The 24,067-nt window shown below is 43.0% G+C and overlaps 1 protein-coding gene across 1 annotated transcript in view; it reads left to right on the forward strand.

Annotated features, from left to right (window-relative positions):
* The window catches only part of NFATC2 (nuclear factor of activated T cells 2), a gene marked incomplete at its 5' end in the record, with an annotated part of 81,706 nt that extends 72,588 nt beyond the window's left edge, over positions 1–9,118 (forward strand). Inside the window, one exon of the mRNA XM_082065787.1 lies at positions 7,009–9,118. Coding sequence (XP_081921913.1) covers positions 7,009–7,064 — 56 coding nt within the window. The 3' untranslated portion in view covers positions 7,065–9,118. The remainder of the gene's footprint in view (positions 1–7,008) is intronic.
* Positions 9,119–24,067: the final 14,949 nt, after the last annotated feature.

The following is a 24,067-nucleotide window of genomic DNA, read 5'->3' on the forward strand; positions in this document are numbered from 1 at the left end:
CAGTTCTTTTCTTAACTGATTAACTGTGTGAAAGTCCTCTGGCCATGGAAGTGTAATGATTTTTTACTAATCACTTACAGTTTCAGGTGCAACTTATTACTGATTTACAAGATTGTAACCATTCATGTAACAAGCTGAAGTGAAGCATGGCAAAATAGGACAGGCATCCAACAGCTCCGTTCATGGCAGATAGCACAGGGAGAGCAGCACAGGTTTCACATCATCTCTGCTGCTGCAAATGCTGTTTTCCTGCCTTTGGAACTGGTCATCTTGCTTTGCATCACTGCGGAGAACTTGGCTGGAGGGAACTGCAGCTTAACAACCTCTGTCTGAGGATAATGCGTGAATAAACAAAAGCAAAGGGTTGCTTGTCTCAAAGAAATGATTCCGGCTACCAGCTGTCTGGGGATGCCAGTCCCAGATTTGCTGCACAGTCAGGGGGGAGAACATCTGTGCAGCTTCTCCCAAGTGGTGTCCCCGTGTCTCCCAAACAGGGCATCCCCAGGGCTGAGGGATGCTCCTCAGTCTCCTGGCTTTAGATGCTATACAGCAAAGTCACTGTCTTGGAAGAATTCTCCTGTGTTGGCTCAGTTTCCTAGTAGTAACACTTAGGACCTCATTTTAAAGGTATTGACCACTCCAACGTTGACTGACATTGATAGGTTCAAAGGTTTTAGGTTGGTAACGGAAGTTGTTGCCTATTAGGATTGTTAGAGTGTCTAAGAGAGCTCAGCGCCTCGTGGCTTTGCTAGTTTGCGATCTAAACTGCCTAAGGACTCGAAAAGATCCCTGAAGGGCGAGGGTGTCAAATTCATTTTCACTGGGGGCCACATCAGCCTTGCGGTTGCCTTCAAAGGGCCGAATGTAATTTTAGCACTGTATAAATGTAGGAGTAGTTAGATTGACAGGGACTTTTGAAGACGATTGCTCTCTGCTACATATTCACACTTGGTATAGGCTCATTCTCTGCAGGTCATCATCGTCTCAGGCTTTTTTCTTTTAGGTAGGAATGCATTATTGAAGTTCCTGGAGTGTGACCTTCACAGTCTTTCTGTGTTTTTCAGACCAAAGCAAACCTGTAGGAAATCTGGTCCTTCAGGGGTACTTTGGACTTGGCCAGGGCCGTATGGCAAGATGACGGTATAGCAGAGCTCCAGTCTCTGGAGTCCCACTGTCCAGTCTTCTGCTTCAACCACTAAATCACTCTTTTCCCTGAGTTTTAATGCGGTTGTTTTGTGGTGACAGGCAGTTGGTCTTTTCTGGAACCCTACTGACAATAACAAAATACTTGGAAAATCCTTAGAGTTTCTGCAGCAGCGTCACAGACAGATTTGTATTTTGAGTATTTCCTTCTTAATAGTTTTGATGTATAGTGCATTTAGGACACCGAATTTGTCTTTTAGCAGAAATGCTCTATTTATTTTCTGCTCTTTTCTAACAGGCACACCCAGCTTCCTGTTAACGATTTTGGGTAGGATAGTGTCGTAAATACTGATTGTTTCATTTTTGCACCTCACTCTGGAACTATATTGAAATATAAGGGAAGGATATTTAAATGTCGTGAGTGAAATTCAGATCCTCTGAATCACGAGGAGTTTAGATATTGATTTCAGTTGGGAGCGGCTCTAGCCAAAAATATGCATTTTATTTAGATTCTGTTTTCCATCAGATATCTATATTATGATGTTAAATTCATGGAAAGATGCCGATGGGGTTTGAGTCTATTGAAACTATTACAGCAAAACTGCATCATGGGACTTGAGTTGCCACTTAATTTGAGATCAGTAACTTCTTCCAAGAGTTTGCTTGTTTAATGGAGATGACCCGATTGCTGTTGGTCTGGATGGCTTTGAAGCGGTTTATAATTTACACAGACTCCGTAGATTACAAACAGGACATGGAAGAAAAGTTGCAGGGTGCATCTATTGGCATTATTTCAATAAGGAGTAAAACTTTTTTGACTTGTAATTAAAGCTTTACAGCCAAGAAACCCTTAGTATTTCTATATCCCCATTTAAATTAAAAAAAAAGCGCCTTTCATTGCTGTTGATTTATAAACCTTCCCCCTCACCCCCGGTATTTTTCCCCAACACATTTTGTTGGGTTTGGGCTCCTTGTGCCTGATACACCTAAGTTTGTATTTACCAGTCAATTAATTGCTCCGCTTGTGTGTGCAAAAGCTGATTTTTCCAGGATGCAGAATATAAAATAGGCTGTGTACTGCGTGGTAGGTTCCAGTGTATGATACGTGGCTGCACAATCTTAGGGAGCCAAGTAAAATATTTCTTTTCTATATATAGTCACCCGAAATCCAGCAGCAAAGACACTCCTGAATCTTGCGCTCAAAACTGACTGAGTTTTTAAGAAACACTTTTTCCTCCTTAATATTGTAATTTGAAAAAATATTTCCATGCTTTTGCACAAGTGCCAAATGCTTTCTTGATGAATTAAAAAAAGAAATCTGAAAAGACCAAAAAAAAAAACCATTTAAAGTATTGCCTTTTTATAAGAAAACAAAATCACCTTATTTGTGTTTGAAGCAAAGACTGTAACTTTCATAATTTCTTTGCGCATATCTTTCCTGTTCTTTACTATTAAGGCCAAGCCTAATTTACACGGCCACCGTGGTTAGATCTCTTATTTTAAAGGGACTGACTTTTGATCTGGCATAAATGTGTCATGTTTTATTTGGGCCACTAAGATGATAATATAACTGAATTTTGCAAAAGGCAGCGACTAGTCCTTGACCTGACTTACAAGACGCAGGGACCTCCTGTGCCTCTAAAGTCTCAGATCAAATTATCAGCATTTTGCGTATGTTTTGTGATCAATTTAGGAGTGTAATTTTTTGCATATTATTTTTAGATAAAATGAGTTGAGAAAAGTGGAAAAAAAATAAAATGTAGTGCTGGATCTGAGCAAAGAGAAAGGTCAGTGGTTAAGTTCTGCCTTATGTATTGTATCTGCTGAAATGTTCTTTTAATAAATTAAACCACAAAATGAAAGAGTAGCTGAAAACTGTAACATTTGGCCTTGCAACATAGGTCAAAGGTTCCCTTTTTTTCTCAAAAATGGTTTTGCAAATCTTTTTCAGAGCTGATAGATACACACCTTAGCTGGATACAAAACATTATATGAAAAAGAATGACTGTGATCTTTGATCCAAGCAATCAAAAAGAAAGGTAATTGGTATTTTTCTGCCTTTTCTCCAGCTGTGTGTTTCTCTTAACCTTTATTTACTTATTTTTTCAATGAAAAAGTCATGCCCCTTTTTACTTGGCTTAGAGGGTCTAAAAGCTTATTTAATTTATTATTATTTTTTGTTTCCCGTTCCTTTTCTTCCCCACTTGTGTACCACACAGCTGTCCTGCAGGAGCTGGGCCCCGGTGGGCAGGGAAGGAGCGATGGGGCTGTGCATGCTGGGCAGCAGCCAGGACCGTGCTTTGCCTGGTCCCCTTTGGAGGCCACACTTAAAATTCAGGGTTCAGCTTTCCTCCCCAGTCCCCTCGATGCCATCGGTTCCTCCCTGTGTGTCTAGTGTTCGCTTTGCATGTCAAACGCCTCTTGGCCGCGTTGGCGGAGCAGACGTGGAAGGTGCAGGATCCCTGCCTGGTGCATATTCTGGACGTATAATATGGAATAACACGAGTAAAGTTGTTATTCTGACGCGTGTGTGAATGTCCGTGCACGCGTGCATGTATGTGAGTGTGCGTGCGTGTATAGAACCAATTAGGAGGAGCCTGACTCACTGCCAGCTAAAATTGGAGGCAGTTTTCTGTCTCTGGACTACTAGTTGAAGCGTGGTATTTAATACAACCCACTATCATCCCGCAAGTGAATACGCTCCAGATTTCTATCTGAGCGGATGTGAATTACAGTCTTAATGTCTTTGAGGACTGGAGCCTGAGAGACTGACTCTAACCCATCAAAGCCGAATGATTAGAAGAGCGCAGACATTCTCCCATGATTTCAGCTGGCCTGGAGATCTCCAAGCACTGGGGATGCTGTAATACTCGTACACCAGCAGTAACTAACGGAGGATGTGCTGAAGGGATTCAGGCCTAACTAGGCATTTCCTTGGTCTGGATGGCTGATGTCAGCTGTAATTTCAGTATCTTATTTTATTATTTAATCTTTCATTATCCTCATGGCCCCATTTAATCAGTTCTCTCTCATTAAATGAATCAATAGCAGTGTGCTCCAGAGCTGCCACGTTACGCACCTTAAGTAACAATGTTTTATTTATTAATCACATAATCTCTATTTCCTTCCTGTTAGAAATGAGCAAATAATGAGAACTGATACTTGAGATGCATTTTAACCATGCCACCAAAAAAAAGATAGGTGGGAGTTCAGGATAGCAAGCTCAGCACGTGATCTCAGCTTCCTCTGAAGTTCAGATATGTCTCAGTTTGCTGAGTTTATTTAACCTGCTGTTGAAACCCCAGTCACTGAGATTACACCTGGATCTGGATCCATGTGCGCCCAAATCTGGAGCAGATCACCAAAGATGCGTGATTTCACTAGACTCAGTCTGGAAGTCACTCCAAGCTGGGAGATAATTGCCCTGGGATCCATATATTTTCGTTAGATTGAGGGGCTTTGGTTGCAAAGTAGTACTCTTAGTGCTGGGACAATCGTTGACTTGCACATCCTTCCCTTAGAGCTCCCAGACTAGTTTTGCCCAGCCTAAACTACACCTGACTCCCCTTGCCGTGTGGATTTAGGTGAAATTCAGGGTGACTACAGGATGTTCAGGCCACCAGGATCTCCCTTGTTGTTCAGATACTTACAACAAAACTCCAATTTGCCACCTGTAAGAGAGGACCGAGCTGCGCCTGAGCACAGCCCTGCAGCCCGTCTCTGGGCTTAACGTTTCATACCGTTCCCCTGCAGCTTTGCAGCTCTTTTCAGATTGCAGTCCCCCCCATAACCTCAGCCCACAAAACCCACTGCTGACCTCCCATGCAGCACACAGGAGGGAAAGTGAAGTTTGCAGGCTGAGTAAGCCCTTTACCGCACCGTCCGACCTGCCCGGAGCCGGCGAGCGGAGGCCCCTGTGCTGGCCGGGCTCCCGGCCTGCGGGCGCTGCACCATGGATTGGGAAACAGAGCCTAAAATGGACCCCTTGAAAGCCTGTAGGTTTAGTAAACTCAATTATCTGCTCATTTTTCACTAATTAACCCTTCCTAGATGAAGATGACTGTTGGGGCTGATATTTCCACAGGCGGCGGCTTTATTAAACGAAAGGAAACTCACACGCGGCATTTTTGGTACTCCGGCTGCTCAAACAAACGCGCCGATAAATAAACCGGCCCGCAGTCTCAGCCCGCTTGTTTTTAGAAAGGAAATGGCCCCGTAAGAGTGGGTGCCCACTTCTTTTACCTCACCGCTATTTTTAGCTGAGGCTGCGAAAAATTTCCATCGGAGACCTGCTCCCCTCATTTCCTGGGCAGAGCAAACAGGAAACTCTTCTGACTGAGCCCAGGGAGGTTTTTTGCCTCAAAATGGACCAACCTCACCTCCCGCTGGTTGCTGGCTTGCACTGCAGAGCAGCAACACAGCAAACACCCCACAGATGTGCTTGGTTTGCAAGGATTCACCCAAAAGGCTGGTAGAAGGTTGGTTGGGTTGGGTGAGGGGCAGAGGATGGGAGTTCTGCTGTCCACCATGCTTTTTTTGCCCATGTTCTCTCCGAGGGGCACCAATCTGGTTGAAATCAGGCAATTTCTGGCTGGAATTAGAAAGAGCGAAAGTCTGAGCTGTTAACGGTGGGATTTTTGAGCATGGAGGGATGGATCTTGTGTGGCACAGGGGTCCCTTCAGCTCCCTGCTCCCCCCAAGCACCTGTGCCCACCGCAGCAGACACCCCTACAGGAATAGGATGGAACATTGCAAAAAACATAGATTTTAGCTTCTCAGAGATAAATTCCATTGCATGTAGAGTGGAGGGAGCTTTCAAGCTACTAGTCATAACTACTAAAAATTAATACATGTTCCCCTTCTGAGACGATAAGAGATTGGGCACCTTTTTTTTTTCTAGTTGTTGCGAAGTGGTGAAATAATATATTAAATTGTTAGAAAATTTGGTCTTTTGGTTTCAAGGCAAATTTGTCAAAGTAGATAAACAGTTTCCGAACCGTGGACCCCCCTCCTTGTTGAATCCAGCGCCAAGGAGCTGCATGTGAAATGGAGCCCCAAAACAGGCAGTTCTGGAGTTTTGCACCAAAATGCTCCTATTTTAGGTCTCTCTTAATGGAAGAGCAGCCCAGAGAGAGAATTGTTGTTCCAGGAGATACCAAAGGGTGCTTCAGGCAAATAAGTGTGAAAGGTAGACAGGAGCGAGTGGCCGTTGTGTATAACTTGTAGTATTATCCTGATTTGTTAAACAGAACAAAGTTTTTCAGTGTCCTCTCTTGAGCTTTATGAAGAAGCCTGTCCCAGCCTTCCCAGTGGCGCATGGAAGTTTGCTTATGCCACAATCTACAAACGAACTATAACAAAAATGTAGAGCAAATAGAGTCGACAGAGAGATTTGATTTGCAATCTCTCTGTTTTCAGCACCGTCCACTATGTTTCCTCCAAATCTGGCCTTTCTCTTTCCAAAATATTCTTATTTCAGCCTAACGAAAATGTTAAAATGCTCAGATACTTACACATTTTTGTTTGGTTTTAACCCAGGTAAAGGAAATATCTGTGAAAGCGGGAAAGTGTTGTGTACGTGAGGGATGTAGCATGTACTGGACCCACAGTACCACTTGCCAGCTGTGTTTTTATGGTACCTGAAGCATGCTGAGCACAGTGGAAACCCCCTCTCTCCACTCCTTCCCCTTTGCCTTTCAAAAGTACATAGGCTGGGTAACGAGACTGAAAGTTTTAAGTTTTAATAAAATTATGTTATGAATACACAGGGTACACTTTGAGCTTAACAGCAAACCGCCCGAGGATTGCTTTTACTTCTGGTGATTTTGAAAGTGCTCTAACATTTCTTCCTCTTTTATTTCACAGTTAACGAAATTATCAGGAAGGAATTTTCTGGACTCCCTGCCAGAAACCAGACATAGAAGAAGAGATTTGTGAGACAACTTTTACCAAATCCTTCCATAACTGACCTCTTAGATCCTTCCAGTGCCCCTGCAACCTCCTGCTTCCTTAACTGTTCATCTCAAGGCACCAGTTCAATGCAAGGAACAATGTATTGGCATCAAGCTGACAGCCTTGACTAAGCAACTCGCCACCTCTCTCTGTAAACATCGAGAAGGACACCCTTCCTTTCGTCCGAAGATCGTATTGTTCTCATATAACAGAGCATCTGTCTGAGGAAACTCTTCAAGCCTGCTGCAAAGTATCTGTCTATGTATCGATCCATCTTAGTAATAAGGGAGAAGTGAGATGTCACTCCTGAACGCCGCACAAAGCAAGGGAGGTTATATATTAGTGCTTATTTGGGTGGGGTGGGAAACGGGGGAAGAAAGAGTAATATATTCCATAAAAGAATAACGACATTTTGCGGTTCACTAACAATGACTTGCCCTCCAGGTCTCAAAGCCTTTTTGAGAAGTCTTATTGTTGTAGGAAACTGAGGCAACCCAAGCTTGCTCGGCCTTTATCCGACCTGGGACCAAAAGCCATCTGTTCTGCCTCTGAGCACTGTGATCAGTATTTCAAACAGTAGATGTCTGCTGAATCCAGGAGCTTTCTTCATTTTTCTTGTCAGACTGGAAAGGAATTTGAAGGAGAAGGATGCTCACAGAGAACCAGTGAAAAGAGCAATTCAGCAGTTGTAGCACCTGTCCCAAGGTAAAATAAACCCAGGTAAAACAGATATTAATATATAGGAGTCAGAGTAAATCCAAAGATTTTTTTATGGTCGATCCGTATTAATGTTTAGTCAGTGTATGAACACATCTTAGATATTTTCTCTCTTTGAAATTGTTGCTGTTTCTTTTCATATAGAACCTGCTATTAGCTCATAACTTATCTCATTTAGCAGCTCTAACATTTAACCATGCAAGCGACAGAGGAAAATAATTGCATCTGACAGAAACCATATGTTCCAGCAAAAGTATACACTTACTTACAGTGACCTTGTCTCTTTAGCTTTGCAAAGCTACCAGCAATTTCTGGAAAGGTTAAATTTTCATGTGTGTTTATGTTTTGCTTCATGTGTTAGAATATACTGTACTGGCACAGGCTTATCGTGATGAGAGATAACCGCTGCCACCTGCAGTTGTACAACTAGCAAGTTTATAACGTTTTGGTTACTGCTACCATGGTGTGATTAAAAAGGCATTATGAGTGGATAATCAATGTACAGTAAAAGATAGCCGTAGTATTGTAGGAACTACGTAGTAATTTTTCCTGGTTTTGTAAGTGAGAAACACTGACGTTTTTGGAGAGCGCAGAGCCTGAGCTCTAGTCTAGAACACACAGTGAATCTGTCCTGTTCTCGGGCGCTTCACAGTCAACTTTGCTGAATGTCAATGCATCCACACGCTCACAGCAGGAATTAGGATATACGAATAAAGCAGAGCAGCTGCATAAACCCATTCACAGAAAACAAACAAAAAATGCCCAAATAACTGACAAAAACTTTTTTCTTGCTGGATTTTAAATAGAATATCCAAGATGACCATGAACTTCTTTGCAAATCTGTAGGCGCACTGATGTAATCTAAAAAATCTTGCTCTTATTTGGTGATTGTCCGTAGCAACTGCTTGTCAATAGTCCTCTGTGCGCAGATGAGCAGCTGATCTCCAAGTCAGATCACTGCTCTCCAGCTCCACCAGTGACCTTCTGCAAGGAGCCGCTGCAGCGCGTGTTCACCATGCGCACCGAGGTTTATTGTTCTTTTCTTGCCGCTGTCCCCCATTGATCCTTTAAGCATCTTTCTCCCCTTTTTACTATAAGGCCTACATGTGTATAGCAGACAAGAAAAGTGTGGACTCATTGGAAAGGCTTTTCAGCAACCAAAGGGACCCAGGTAGGCAAAGCCCTGAGCTCCTGCATCTTCTGTCAAAGCAGCTTTGCAGGATGCTCCCATGAAACATGTGCTCTTTCACTGAGCATTGAGATTTCCACTGCTCTTCCCTGGTCCTTTGGACACTTTGCTATAGCGAGGGGGAGAGGAATATATAAATATATATATTTTTAAACTGTTTTACAAGTGCTTTACTTGTGTTTGCAATAGCTGTATTGCTTCCTCATTTTAATGCATAGTTATTAATCTGTATGTGTGTTTGTGTAGGTGCATATACATATATTTATATAATATAACCACACGTGCTTAGCTATATGTGGCTATATTATATATGTATTATTATATGTAACCATCCCTTCCCCCATCACAAACTTGGGTCACGATCCTGTTAGTAGCTCCAGTCAGCCGGACGTACACGGGCTCCTGAAACCAGCTACTGGATCGAGGGTTCATAAGATGTATATAATATAGACTACATTTTAGTGGTTTTATTTACAGCTACACAAGCTCAGGCTGTGCTTCTCTGTCTGCTTCTACATGCAACTGTTAGTTAAATAATACAGCTTTAACCAACCTTATATTTATTAACAGAGAAAGGGAGTATCCTCAGACATAGCGTTGCGCGTTGTTGTTTCTTTTTTAAAAGGAAAAAACGATATGTTAAAATTATATAGCTAGGCTGAAGAACTTAAAAATATACAGTACTAAATTATTTCCTGTTCTTGCTGAGCAGTGTTTTTCCAGTATTAATATTTTTTTTACTTAACACATCTTGCTTGCTGTAGAAGCACTTAGCTTAACCTTGGAAGAGTTAATACCATTTGGTGAGTAATTTGTTCTCACTTTATCTGGAAGATAGCCATATTTGCACATGAGGAAATTCTGTCTTTCCTCAGTTGTCTGAATGTTTCACCACAGTGCCTTCCTGCCATTGTACCAAAGGCCTCCAAATAGATTGTCTACAGGGTGAACAACTCTAATGCATTTTCCATCAAAGTTATACCATGCAAAGTACATGGGGCTGGTTGGAACTCAAAGTTCATCTCGTTTCTTTTTTGTGTGTGTGTGTCCGTGTGCATTTTTTTTTTTTAAACTTCCATTTTTCCATCCACGCTTTGGCTGCAAATACAGGATGAGCTTCAATAAACTTCTGCATCAAATATACAAATATGTAGAATAAAATCATCATTCATGATATGTAAACAGTTTGAGAGTGGAATGGGAGCAGACAGATATCAGGATGATTTTGTTTTGGCAGTTGTGAGTGTTGGAAATACAGTTTGCCAGGAGAGTCATTGCTCGTGAAGATACTTGCAAGGAAGTATGAAGTCTTGTTTTTGTTTTTCTCCATGAGAATGAGCAAAATGTAGGATCCGAACAACAGCGACGGAATGAAAGTGTCTAATGTATGTGTTCTTATTGGTAGAAAGAATGTAGAAGAGCCATGGGTTTTGCACTTGCTTTATTTGTATCCATGTAAATATGTATCACTTCCATTCTTCTTGTAGGAATACGGCATTTTCTGAATGTAGAATATTTCCAAACCCAGCACTATGTTATTCTCTATTGTATAAAATGCTGCTGCTTAATAACATATCTAAAACAGTTCTCAAATTAGCTAGCATGTTTTTAAAGTATATTTTGTAATCCATATCTTTACAAAAAAGTGTCTATGCTTTTTGTCTGACCAAATATGCAACACCTTTTGGAATAAGGGTAGTATTTATAAAGGATCAATTTTCATTTTCTGAGGGTATTAATTTTCTATGCAATTGTTGTTGAACTGTTATTGTCCAAGAAAAAAAAATGCAGTTGATAATTTTTCCAAAGACTTCAAAGACAGCTTTAAACACTTCACAAATGTGTTTCTAAATATTTCAATCTGACTTTTTCCCCTGCATTTCTTTCCAAATTGCTACTTAATAGGGAACAATTATCTGCCAGATGGGATTCGAGAAAATTACTCTTTTAATTTCAAATCTTAAATTGATTCAGATCGTCATAAATTTTGCAATGCTTTAAAAATCATCTGATGTTCCAGTTTGTCTGCAATTCTGAGTGGTTTGCTATTTATATTACGTGTTCGTGTGCAATAGGAAGAGACGCCAACGTTGGGTTTAGACTGAGCGAATTGCACATTCTCCAGAAATCAACTGTTTTCCTTATCATTTACATCGCAGTGATTTCTTACCTGTAAATGTAAGGTACCTATCTGCCATCAAAGTTTTAATTCTTTATTCATCTCAGTTCAGAATGAATAAGCCACCTTTTTTTGAATGTTTGACATAAGATTGACATCTGTCTTTTTTAGTGTCTGCTACTTTATAACTGCAGTGGCAATTTGTTTAACTGTCAGTACCTATGGTCCGTTTGAGGTTTGTTTAGCCATTTTCATTGTTCCTGGGGTCTAAGAAATAAATAAATTGGTACCTTTATTGTAATAAACTTCAAGTGAAGGTGCTGGTGCTGTAAAATATCATATAGGCTGTAAATGAATGGTCATCTGGGGAAAAGTTAGTATTTTGAGTTTCCTTCCGCTAACTCTCACAAAATAGCAAAACTGGGTAGGAACTTCTAGAATGCCAGACTGATAAAGATGAATAAAGAGCGATGTGTTTGCAATAGCCCAGAAATCCACAGATGTGTTGTTGGAATAATTGGTTATTCCAGGATTAAACTGCCATCATTTTCCTGATGCTGATTGGTACCTCACTGCAACACAAGTGGTGAGACCTGGGAGCAGAGAATTGAGGTACAGCCTCAGTCTTAATAATGGTGGCCTAATTGGGACTTACCTAGTTGTGTGTGTAATTATGAAGTGATCCCCGCTCCCTGAAGTCCAAGCCTCCTTGCTGAAGCCATACCCTGTATGTTTATAGCTACACGAGTGAGCAATTGTCACATAAATCATCCCAACAGATGTCTTTTTAATCAAATTGTTTGTTCAAAAGCCTAACTTTAAAAATTGGAAAGGGGTTTATATCATTCACATTCCTACAACAACATTGTTAACCTCCAATTTAATGATTTTTTTTTTTTGCTATCTGTAAAATATTTTTATATATTGCCTGTACTATGGTAGTTTAGCAATAAATGAAAGGATAACAGCTGCTTCATGAGTGTTTGGTCTATTCTTATATACCTTTGTCATCTTTGCTAAACTAATATCAAGTGGGTGAGTCTTGTCCTCATCACCCTCCTAAATACTCACAGCACAAGGATTTCTGAGCACGGAGCACGTCTTTGTGCTTTGCGTCAAGATCCCATTCAGGTTCTGTAGATGGGACAGATTGATTCATACAGTGACAATTTTATGAACTTCTTCATTTTCTCTTATTGTCTATTCCCCCTCATTTAATTTTCTGTTCCTGGCAGCACCGTCCCAATAAAAAGCACTAAACAGGCCTCACCAGCAGGTACTCCACAGTTTTCACATTAATTACCACCTGTGTAAACGCCCAGCTGCAGCAGCATATGCTTTTTAGAGACTGGGGATGTGCTGCATTTAATTTTTGTTCATTTAAAGCTTAATTCTGCATTTCTCTGCTGAAGACACTAAAAGATACATTTTTCATACTGCTGTGCTGGAAGAATGCCCAGAGCCCATTATGTCTCCATAAGAGTCGCGTTTATACAGTGTACAATTAAAGACATTTACCTTAACAAAAATCAATATTATCCTTTGCATTTAAAAAGGGGGAATTCAAACCATATTTGATGCATTTGTTGGACGCAGAGCAAGCGCTTTGCTTTGCTAATTCACAAAAGCCTCAGAGCAAGCGCCATGTGGAAGTTCTTAACTCCCAGTACACCATACAAAGGCTGGGAAGCTCATAAACCAGACAGGCTTCGCCAACAAAGAAGCTGTTACTGGCTGGGAGAGAACATTTTATGATGAGCAAATATATGGCACACAGGATTTTAGCTTTATTCAGCAACAGGAAAATTTAAGTAACTTAACCTGGAAATTCCACTGCTGAGGGCTGAGAACTTGAGCACCTGAACTGATACTCTGGCTTTAATTTAGATTTTGGGTCCAAATTAAAAGATTACAATAGTACCCCAGACTTTTAGTCTTAACAGGAAATTTCCTGGATTTTGTAGACTTAGGTCACTCCTTTATACCCCTTCAACACAGCTGACTTTTTTTCCCAGGTTTACTTTTCATGGTAGCAGCAAGGAAGAAAAATTAATGTGTCTAATGAACATCTGGGTTTTGTATGAGAACTTGCTTGCTCCATTGTGTAAATATGTGATTTACAAGCTTAAAAAAAAATAACCCACACCGTAATTTATTCAATTTAAGAAGCTGCCTTTCAGCTTCAGACCAGCTTATTTTCTAAATACATCATCACTGGCTTGCTCAGGTGGCCACACTCAACTGGCTGCTGCTAAGGGATCTGCGCAGGAGAGATGAGCTCCCACCCACCACCATCCCCATCATCTTCCCTGTCCCTGCTCAGCTCCTGTGCCTTAGCACAGAACATTTATCTCACCTACCAGGGCCTTGAATTATTTGTATTTAGGGCAGGGAAGGCCGCAGCACAGGATCTGAGCTCCTGCTAAACTGAGGGCAAGGCTGCGGGCACAGCAAAATTGCTGAGGTTGTGAGGAACCTCAAAGCTCGGGGCAGGGGAAGGTGGGAGAAGCCGCGGGAGCTGCGCTGCACATGAATTGGCCAAATGCAGGCACTAGAGGTGACCTCTAGAAGGTAGAACCAAAATTGCAGCTGTAATCAAGCAGGAGCACACAGAGGCAGGCCAGAGCAAGGAAGGCAGGCAAGTAAAATATACCTGATCTCTATCTGCCTCTCAGCAAGAAATATCAACAGTAAAATGATGTAATTTTGTGAGCATTGCAGTCTATGAACTACGAGAGCTCACGCCACTCAGGGATTTTGGATGAAACAGACTTTCAGGCTGGGCTATGGGGAGGAAGCAGCCAATGTTCATCATTCCAGCCTTGTTTTCTTCAGAAAACAAGCTAAAAGCATCACAAACCTTCCTTGACCACCTGCAGCACAACTGTGGGAGTGTCCGCAACTGAAGAAGTAATTTCTAGGCAGTATTAACTGCTCCAAGGGCAAGGCTGTTCCTTGGGCCCTGGATAGTGCCCAGCAGTAAGAAACCACGGCATAATGCAACGTTTGGCATAATCTATGCTACGTCTGAAGCCACTTGCTTTAACTCTGCCCTTTATATACCAGAATACATACCTGCTTCTAGCTGAAAAACTACAGCCTGTTTGGGGAAGGATGCGCAGTCAGAGGTGACGGCCGCACGTGCTGCATGGCAGGTGAAGGAGCTGGATGGAGTTTTCATCCATTCTCTGGGAGCATGTGCAGGAAGGATGAACATGTGTTACAGGTTCACTGCAACTACCAGCAAACTTTCCCCACCTAAAGTAAAATCAAAGGGTTTCCAGCATAAGAAAAACATCCATGGGAAATGAGGCCTTGTTAGAGTCATTTACTTACCAGGAGAGCTGTTAATGCTAATTCCCCAGACTTTCCAGGCTGATTTATAATAAAGCAGCTTCCCAGCACAGGCATTTCTCATGTCTCCAGCACAGCAATCTGCTCAGGTGCTGTACAAGGACCTCAAGAGCAGCACAGCCACTGGGCCACCCCAGGGGTGACACATTGGCCACACAGTCTGCACCGTGCTGGGAAAAGCACAAGAACGTGACAGTGATGGGACCCTACAGACTTTCCATGTCACTGGCTACAATTCAGTCCAAGTCAAGCTCCATTGACCGGGACGTTATTTCTCCTCAGAGGGAGAGTAAGGACTCAGCTTTGACCTGCTCCCTCTGCACACTCTTAATATCCCAAACACTTAATGAGGCAAGATCACTGGTGAGATGAATAGTCCTGAGGCTTAAGTTAGCCTGAGCAAATTTTTCATGGAGCCTTCACTTAACCTTATGAAAGATGAGCAGGGTCAGGAAAACCTTCTCAGGTGCCTGATTATATCAGCAGGAGCAAGCCACTGAAATGTAAGCCCAACAGATGTTTAATTTCTAAGCTTTTTCATGTTAAGCTTCACTAAAGGAAAAGGGAGCAGAGACATTTTGAGTTTGAATCTGCCGTGGCTAGTTCAGTCTACCATTAGCACAGGAGTGCCTTTCTTTCCTTGCTTTTTTTTCTCCCAATTCTAAACTCAAACAGGTCTATAAATCAGGATTCTCTTGCAAGAAACCATACTGGCGTCATTTACCTTTAAAAAAGACCATATAACATAAGAAATAAATAGAAGAAATAAATGTAATCGAACCATGCCCACATATCTTACATTTTCTAGGCTTTTATACGAGAATGGGCTATGTAATACTTTGCCTTAAAACAGCACTGCTCTCTCTAGGCTGCAGGCTGGGGCCAAAGCAAAGTCTATATAAAATGTACTCTTTAGGCTGCACAGAGGGTTGGTGTTTGGTTCTTTTTTCCCTTAGCAAGAAAAAACAAAGTCTGGGGAAATCCAGTGAAGGGTTTGCTGCAGCACAGAATGTCACTGCCATCTGCAGGGAAGGCACGCTCAGCGCTGAGCATGGACCCTGCAACCCTCCCCACGGCCCCCATGGGACACCACTCTGTGGAGACCCTCCCCATGGCCCCCATGGGACACAACCTGTCGAGGTTTGATTGCGAGGTGACAATAAAACCGTGGCAGATGTATTGTTAACCCCCTCTCGCCCCCTTCTTTGCCTTTAACCCCTCCATCTCCCCCCTTCCTACTCAGGACAGGAACGGAAAGAAGGACAGAGAGAAGAGAGTTGGAAAAATTAAAAATGTTTTACTAATGCTACCAATAAAAATAGAGAAAATAATAAAAAATATACAAAACCAAACTGCAGGGCCGGCACCCGAAGTCCTGGACTGGACTCTGCAGCCAACCGGAGCTGGATTCAGTCTCTCACTAGGCCTCAGTTCGCAGGGACAACTCACAAGGTCCCCTCCTAATGTCGGCCATAAGGAAAAGGGACAAGACGCTCGTGATCTCCCACTTTCATAAAAAGTATCATGTGAATGGGATGTAATACTTAGTTGGTCAGTTTTTGGTCACCTGTTTCTCGTTGCCCCTCTCGCGAGATGTCCATCCAGGCTTATCAATGACCTCGCATACCATCGCTATGTCTACCAAAACATGTATCTAACTTTCAGGAGTGTGCATTTAATAAGAAGGCTTTAGCTGACAGGCAAATTCACTAAAAGAGAAACTCGTTTTTAACAAAACCAGGACACCACCCCACCGAGCCCCCCGTTCCCACAGGGCAGAGCTGCAAGGAGCAGCACCCAAGGGTGGCTCACAGGCTCCAGCTCTCAGGAGGGACTGAGGAACAGAACCGGCTGGAGGTGATGAAAAGGCAAATTCACTTCTGAATGAGATTAACCTGTCAGGTGTTTTATAAGCAATCAGAGTCAGAGGCTGACCTGGCAGGAGCTGACTGTTAGACTCACCCATTCAGCCCAGCCATCACTTTATCCAGAGCATTTTTTGGTGGTGAAGGAATCCAAGAGCAACAAAAAGAGAAGAGTACTGAAATAGTATTGGTAGACTCACCAGTGAGTGAATGTCTGCAAGTCAAGATGTCTCCTTTGAAGAATTATGCACAGTATTGTGCTTGTGACTATTTAGCAGGACAGTCCACATGGTTATTCTTTGGAAGACATGGTGGTTTTCTAGCCAGTAAACTCCTACACTTATCAGTGCATCCCATTTTCCATGTGGGAACATAAACCAGAAGACCCTCTGCATATGCTGTCAAGCGCACAGAAATCAAAACATTCCAAAATTTTAAACATTTTAAAATTACAAAATTCCTTGGTTTTATCCAGTGTTTTTTCACCCACACAGCACAAATTTCTCAAGGAAATACTATAACCTTGTTTGTACAGATGGCAAACTGAGGCACAGGGAAGGGACTCATCCAACGCCCCAGCTCCAGCAACCGCGATGACAACTGTGGACACAATCCAGCTATCAGAAGCCTGAGCCCAGGTCAATATCCCTGCTCCTCTTCCCCCAAATTCCTGAAGGTGGCTGCCAGCATCTCGCCCAGAGGAGCGAGCCCTGGGGAAGGTTGGGTGCTGGCTCCACGCACTGACCAGCAACCATCGCACTCGAGTCCCATAGGGCTGGCTGGCACAGAAACTGCAGTTCACATGGACATTGTTGCTGTTGGCATGGGGCATCTGGTTCTCCAGAAGGAGAAACACCACCCTGTTATTCTGCTGTCCCTCCTTTCGGATTTATGGATCCCTCTAAGCTACAAGTGCAAGGTATTCACTTCATTTATGGTATGTGGTAGAAGTGGGATTTCAAGAATGGACCAAATACCTTCTACTTTTGCTGCAAAGACAGCAAATTCCACATTTCTTTCCTTTCCAACAGGTACAAAATTTGCATACTAATAAAGAAGTCACTGGATAGTTGTTTTGAGTGGAAATTCAAGGAATATTTTCCACCCTGTAATAACATGGTTTCAATGATCAATGTTCAATCCCAGATCTTGCTGTTTTAGAGGCTGGGATTACACTCCCTGTATATTGACTCATTTGATTTCAGGCTTAACCATTTGAAGATTTTTCTTTTCTCTCAAATCATATTGTGGGCATTAGTCTGGTCCTTAATGAAGAAACATCGATGTCACCAGTACATCAGTAATCCCAGATGGCAGCAGGGAGGCCCACCCTGTTGTAGACCCAGCTCAAAACCTATCGGCACTCCAGGCAGGTTGAATTTTGTCCCACTTAGGCTGAGGGCTGGTTCCAGCTGTGTTCCCACTATGGGAAGGAGAAGACTGGGGGTGAGATGACACGACAGAGAGGACAGCAGCAGAGCCAGCTCTGCCATCAGAGCTCTGGGGCATCGGGCAACCTGCCTTGCTTGGCTTTGCCCATGGCCAGGACCAGTCCTGCCCAAAACTATCCAGAAGAGAGCCGCTGGTATGGAGCCCTCCACACGCCAGATGAGCCGCTCTCTCGGCTGTCCAGCTGGAACCCCCGACTTGCTCTGTGCTTACCTGCAGCGTTCCTTAAATCCTACATCATTAAGCGGTCGCATTTTTCCTGTTCATCTTTGTGCAATTTAAAATATTCCTCTCCAGAGCACTGAGCCTCTGAGATGTACGAAACCTCTCTGAATAGTCAATACTGTCTCTATGTTTGCGGTGTTGCACATCAGCACAGAATCTGTCCACTGATAGCGTCAGGCCAGGGTTTTCCCAAACCTTTTCTTTCACTTCGCTGTTAAAAGAGAAAAGGGGGAAAGAGGGAGGGGAGAGTTCATCCCACAAAGCATATTTCTTGGTTGCTGAGAGACTTCAAATCTCCCTAATGAATAAACACAGTGCACTTAATTTTGTTTATGAAAACAGACTTATTGTGATGGCAAAAAGCATGAGTCAGCGCCCTGAGTGCAGGGGAGCGCAGCAGCTGCAGACACTCACCAAAGAGCAACGCCTCGGAAACCAGAACAACTCTCATCTCAACCGGTGCCAAGAGATGCAATTTGTCCTTTAACAAAAACCACCAGGATCCAGGGAGTGGAGAACGCTTCCTCACGGCCTGGCAATGGGCTGTTGAGCACGTATTGCCATTGCTATGAAAAAGCTGAGAATTTGTGAATGAGCGGCGTGTGCCAGCTGACTGCACGCACCCTGCCCAGCGGCATCCCAACGGTGCTCTTGATGAAGTTGGCCTGAGCCTCGCTTGTGAATTTGGGCTCCTGGGTAACAGCTCCAGAGCTGCTGAAATACAGCAGAGAAACAAGAGGGAAGGTAGATATTGGAGCCCCACAAGGAAGATGATTTGCTGATTCCAAGCAGCACATTCTCCATCCACCTCTGCGTCCCCTCTGATATTTCTTGGCGTTTATTTTGCTTGGACAAAACGAGCAAATTGGGATCTGAAACCATCACTGTGGCTTCCTGGCCTGATGAAGGTCCTCAGGCTTCAAGTAAGTGCAGAGGGAACACTATTTCCTTTAACTCATTTTACTGTCTGTACTCACTTCTGATACACATTCCCCATCTTCTAAAGGAGAGAGTTAAGTGTACAAAATGCTCACACCACAACATGCCTTTAAGGGACCCCAAGTTAACAAACACATTGTCCTTCTCACTGCAGCGTCTGGTGGTCTCACCCTGCCACCAGCACCCTTGCAGACTGGGGCTGATTAGATCTTCATCTAGTCCTCAGCATTTTACTGGCGCTTCATAAATAATGCCAGCCCTTCCTTCAGATCGTGGGTCTTTTATTTTCCTTCCTCAGTTTCACTGATGTAAATCTGCCATGTATGCACGAGGCTGTGCCATGGTGATGAATGATGCTGAATAAGGACCCACTTAGCCAATTTTCACTGTACAGAGTCTCATTGTGCAGAGGAGGGTTAACACACAGGGCTCTGTTCAAACAAAATGAGGTAAACAGAAGTTCAACGCTTTTCCTTCCTTCCTCAAATTAAAAAAAAAAATAAAATAAAATAAAATAAAAAAATCTGAAGGCCAAGCATGGAGGAAGGAAAGACATTTCAATTGAAAACCTAAAATTGCTCATCCTATATCAGTGCCTAGGTCAGATATGCAGGCAATGTACTGGACATGAGCACAAACCACATCAAGAATAAGGTTTGTAGGTGACACAGGGAAGCCAGCCATAGATGGCACCACATGCACTGCAGAGAGCAGATCAAGCTAACCAATCTCCCTAAAAATGTCCCCAAAAGGGGACAACAGCAGCATCAACCAGCACATCCAGCTCCCCTCGGTATTTGATACCCCGCACAAACCAGGCTGCCATTGCCATCAGCTGCTGGGTAACCAAAACCACCACAGCCACACACTCAGCCTCCAGCTGGTACATATTTTTAAACACACACCTACTGGGACTGACCCAAAAAATTAGGGTAGGTAAGAAATTAGCAGGTTTTCCATAAAGAGAGTGTAGTTAATATCTTTGCTGGCGAAAAGAAAACTAAACAGAAAAGAATAACAGATTTTAGCTCTGGGCTATCCACTATTAAGGGACTTTTCAAGCTTTTGCCATTTAGCAGAAGAAAGCACGGACTGATGAATAGATGAAGATTGTACTTTGCCCTATGACCACACAGTCATTTAGTATTTTCAACTACTTAAACTAGTTCTCCAACAAGTCGAAACTATTGCAGCAATCACAACGTGCTTGCTAGCAGAGGAAAGCAGAGGAGGGATGCAACTCCTGGATTTTCACCGCTGAAGCCTACACTATTGAGTTGAAAAATCACCAGCTATAGAAAATATGCATAGAACAATCTCTCTAAAAACGAGTAAAACTCCTACAGGCTGAAAGGTCAGATTAATCCTATGGAAAAGTTTGCACAGGCTCAGAGATCTCAGCAATACAGATTCTGGGAGCCCACAAAGTGCCTTCGGCTCTCGGTGACACGCTGCTGTGGTCACAAAGGGTATAATATACAAACAAGCTGACAGAGGGAGATTTTTACACTGGTTTTGCACTAGCACAGATTTAAATACAGGTACAAAGCACCGAGATGGGAGTGCTAATTGCTCACAGTGCTACTGCTGCGTTGTATTAGTTGCTTTCATATTTTTTCTTTCTCAGTATAATTGACTTGCCCTCTCTCTCATGCAGCCAATGCCCCTAACCCATTTTCCTCATATTAAAAGGAAATTGTAGTTTCAGAGTGTTATTCATTCAGCACCTTTCAACAGTAACTGTATGTTTGTGTTACGTATCAAGTTGAGCCTTGGATAAATAAAACACAGCAAGTAATACAAGAAGTCCTTCTGTAGACTTGTTAGTCACAGGTCAGTGCTTTCTTTCACTGTAATTCATGGAAAAAATGCCATAAAGAAGTGAAAACTCTGTGATCCAAGACCTTTTCCTATTTTTGGTACCCAAAGCTTAAGATGGTTGAATCACAGACGAATTCTTTTCCAGTTCCTTTGAAGTTTCTGATTAAACAATGACTTTTCATGTATATTCAACACTAAACCAATTCTTTATCTGCCACAATGGCAGCAAATGGGAGAAGATGTGACAGGAGCCCAAACAAATGAGTTCAAAACCTGTGGAAATTCCTCCCCTAGTTCTCACCAAAGTGGAACTTTTCTGATTCCCTGGCTCCGGAGCCCAGGGCGCAAGGGACCCGTCTCCCTGCAGCACCCGGACACCTCGAGGACCTGGAAAGGTCTCGGCCCTTCAGAACAGTCAGACACAAAGTACTAATACAAAGAAATAACGGTGAATAACAATTTCCCCATAATATCCATTTGAAATAGTCTGTATCCAAAAGTACTTACAATTCAGGGGGGGGAAAAAAGTCTATTAAAAACTAGTTCTGTGGTACTAAACTTGGCTCAAATCAGCCCCTTAAAAACAAACAAAAAATCCCTAAGCACTGTAGATGAGTTGGCTTTTCACCAACCGAGGCTTGATTGAAAATCAAATGCAGATGTGAACTGAAAAAAAGCGGCAACTTCAGCTCTCGGAGCAGCGGCTCGTTGTTGGCACGCTCCGCAAAAGTATCAGTGTAAACTGGTACCGTCTGGACCGCGCCGTAGCCTTCGTGGCAATTATGCAGCCAGAGTGTTCTTGCTGTCCCCATTAAGATAAACAGTGCTCTCCACAAGAGAAAGGAGGGATTAAGGCAAGCAAAAATAGTTAAATAAAAGGACTCAGATGGGAAAGCTTCGTTTTCTTACAGCTAAGGGGTATGTGTGCAACTCGGTGTGAAGAGTGAAAGAATAAGCCAAGAAATTCATCCTCTGCCTTTTCCCTGATGATGCTCCACCAGCCCAGCCTGCAGCCACCCACCGGAGAACAGCACCAGGCTGGAAAAGGGGAAGACAAGAACACTGAGCGGTTTGAAACTCCTTTAAAAAAAGAAACGAAGAAGGAAGATTGATGATAAAAGATGTTTTGTGCTGTACTGGCAGAGGAGCAGAATTGATGATGTGATGAGTCAGTTCCCTCTCCAGCATTAACAATCCTCAACATGCATCTTGCAAAAGCAGCCTCTGTTCGGGGTCCCTGACTCTGACAGCAGCAATACTTCCCTTGGGACCAGCATGTCTTCTCTCAAACTTAACTCTTCTTTCAGGGGAAGAAAAAACTACCCCTGCACCATTACAAATTATTTGAGGGGAGGAGGGCCTGCTTGAGTAGCTGGTTACCCTTCAAGGCAAGAGAGAACATTTTGTATCAAAATAAATTTCATGTGAAGGATCCTATTTGTTGCACAAAATTCAGCCAGTTCTAGCTTGCCATACCCAGAAATCCTAAGAGAATTAAACTTGAAAAATTGAAAATCTAATCCATTTCCACATGCAGAATTGAACTTTGCAGGATTCTCTCCCGCACACCCAAACTCAACTCTCCCTCCCTTGTGCAGGATGCTTGCGGTGCCTATCGCACCGCTGACACATCGCCTCTTGGCAAAGAGATGCACTAAACGAGACTTGACTCAGAGACCTGCTCACCAACAGCAGCAAAAATTCCCCTCAAAGTTTCCTACAGAAGCAGAGCCAGAAGGTAACTCTGCCTTTCTTGATTAATTCTCTCTGGAGAGTGAGAACTTGGAATGTCTCTGCAATACTGCATAGCTGTGTGGTTTTTAAAAGAAAATAATTAAGTCTGTAATAACATATAGCCCCAGAAGCATTAGTTTTCCTCATTTTGTCCAATTTATCTACAACAAAATAATCTGAGAACAGAAATACCGCTAAAGCAGAGAGAGTGGAAATAAGATTCTTGCATTAGAAAACCATTCACCAACATGGCCACGGATAAAATATCAGCTCTGCTTCATGACTCATCTCTGAATCTATAACTATTTAAATACCAAAGTACTTTGAATTTTATGTGGTCACAAAAAATAGCAACAGGCAATTGAATTCACATCCTCAATGTGCAATACTGTATTAAGGAAAGCTCTCCACTCAGCCATCTGCTTTCTCTTCCCCCTTTTTCTCATTTCTTCATCATATTGGATTCCTACCTCCTTTTTCTCCCAAGAGAGCATCCAACCCCAAAAAGCACTTGCAACTTTGCAGAACCATATTGGAAGAAATGTGGAAATATTCTTTGAATTTTCACAGGAACAGCCTTCACACTCTTTACACAGCAAGATGCTGCGCATTTCTTATTATAAAGAAACTCTTTGAAGCTATCTCCATATTGTTCAGCCACCACAGTTATCAGCCCCAGCAAAAGAACAAAGATAGCACTAATTAATAGCTGTGGGACTCTAAAAATGAAGATTTTTCCCTGCTTTTGACTCTGGTATCTCCTGGAATATCTGCACAGAGTACCAGCTCCTGCATGCTCGTGCTGGGGCAGCTACCAAAGTGACTCTGACCCCTCTGCACGCTCAAATCCCACCTTGAAACTTCCTTCCTGACCACAAGAGGTGAATAATAAATGCATTTTTCTACTCCAAAAAAATTGATTACAGTGACTGTACCCTTAATTGTTCACTTAGAGCCACCAGGCACCGTGCAAGGCTCTTGTTCGGAAACCAACCAGATCCCCAGATTTCCTGTAAATTGCTCCCTGTGCCCCAGGTGTGGGGCTGCCTGCGGTTGGTTTGTCCTGGCATCGGTGTGCCAAGGTGTCCATACGTTCTACAGGCTGCTGCCAATGGCACAAGGACTCAGCTTTCCCCACGTGGTACCTGGGAATGAGAAGATGGAAGCGGACATGGAGAAGGCTGAAACGTCTCTTCCAGGTGTGGAGGAGCTGCTGAGGTGGGGACAGGCCAGGGACAGCGTGTGGAGGGCGCTGGGATTGAAGGTCACCAGACATCCTTCTCTCCATCCTTCGACTCCATTTTGCTCGCAGACTTTGGGCACTGCAGGCAGATACACAGTATGTTATGGTCCACAACCATCCTTCCATCAGCAAGGAAACATGCTGGCTTCACTCTTTTAATAACAATAACAGTTGCTAAACCAGCTTCAGATCTTTACAAGCCTGCAGTCTTCAAAAGAAAAAGAGAGGGAGTTCAATTTGCAGTTAGGGACCTATGAATACCCAGGTTTGTTTCTGTGGGGGAGACCTGCAGACACAGTCCGGAGGAGAAAAGCTCT

Source organism: Streptopelia decaocto (genome assembly GCF_964273445.1).
Source record: "Streptopelia decaocto genome assembly, chromosome: 14".
NCBI lineage: Eukaryota > Metazoa > Chordata > Aves > Columbiformes > Columbidae > Streptopelia > Streptopelia decaocto.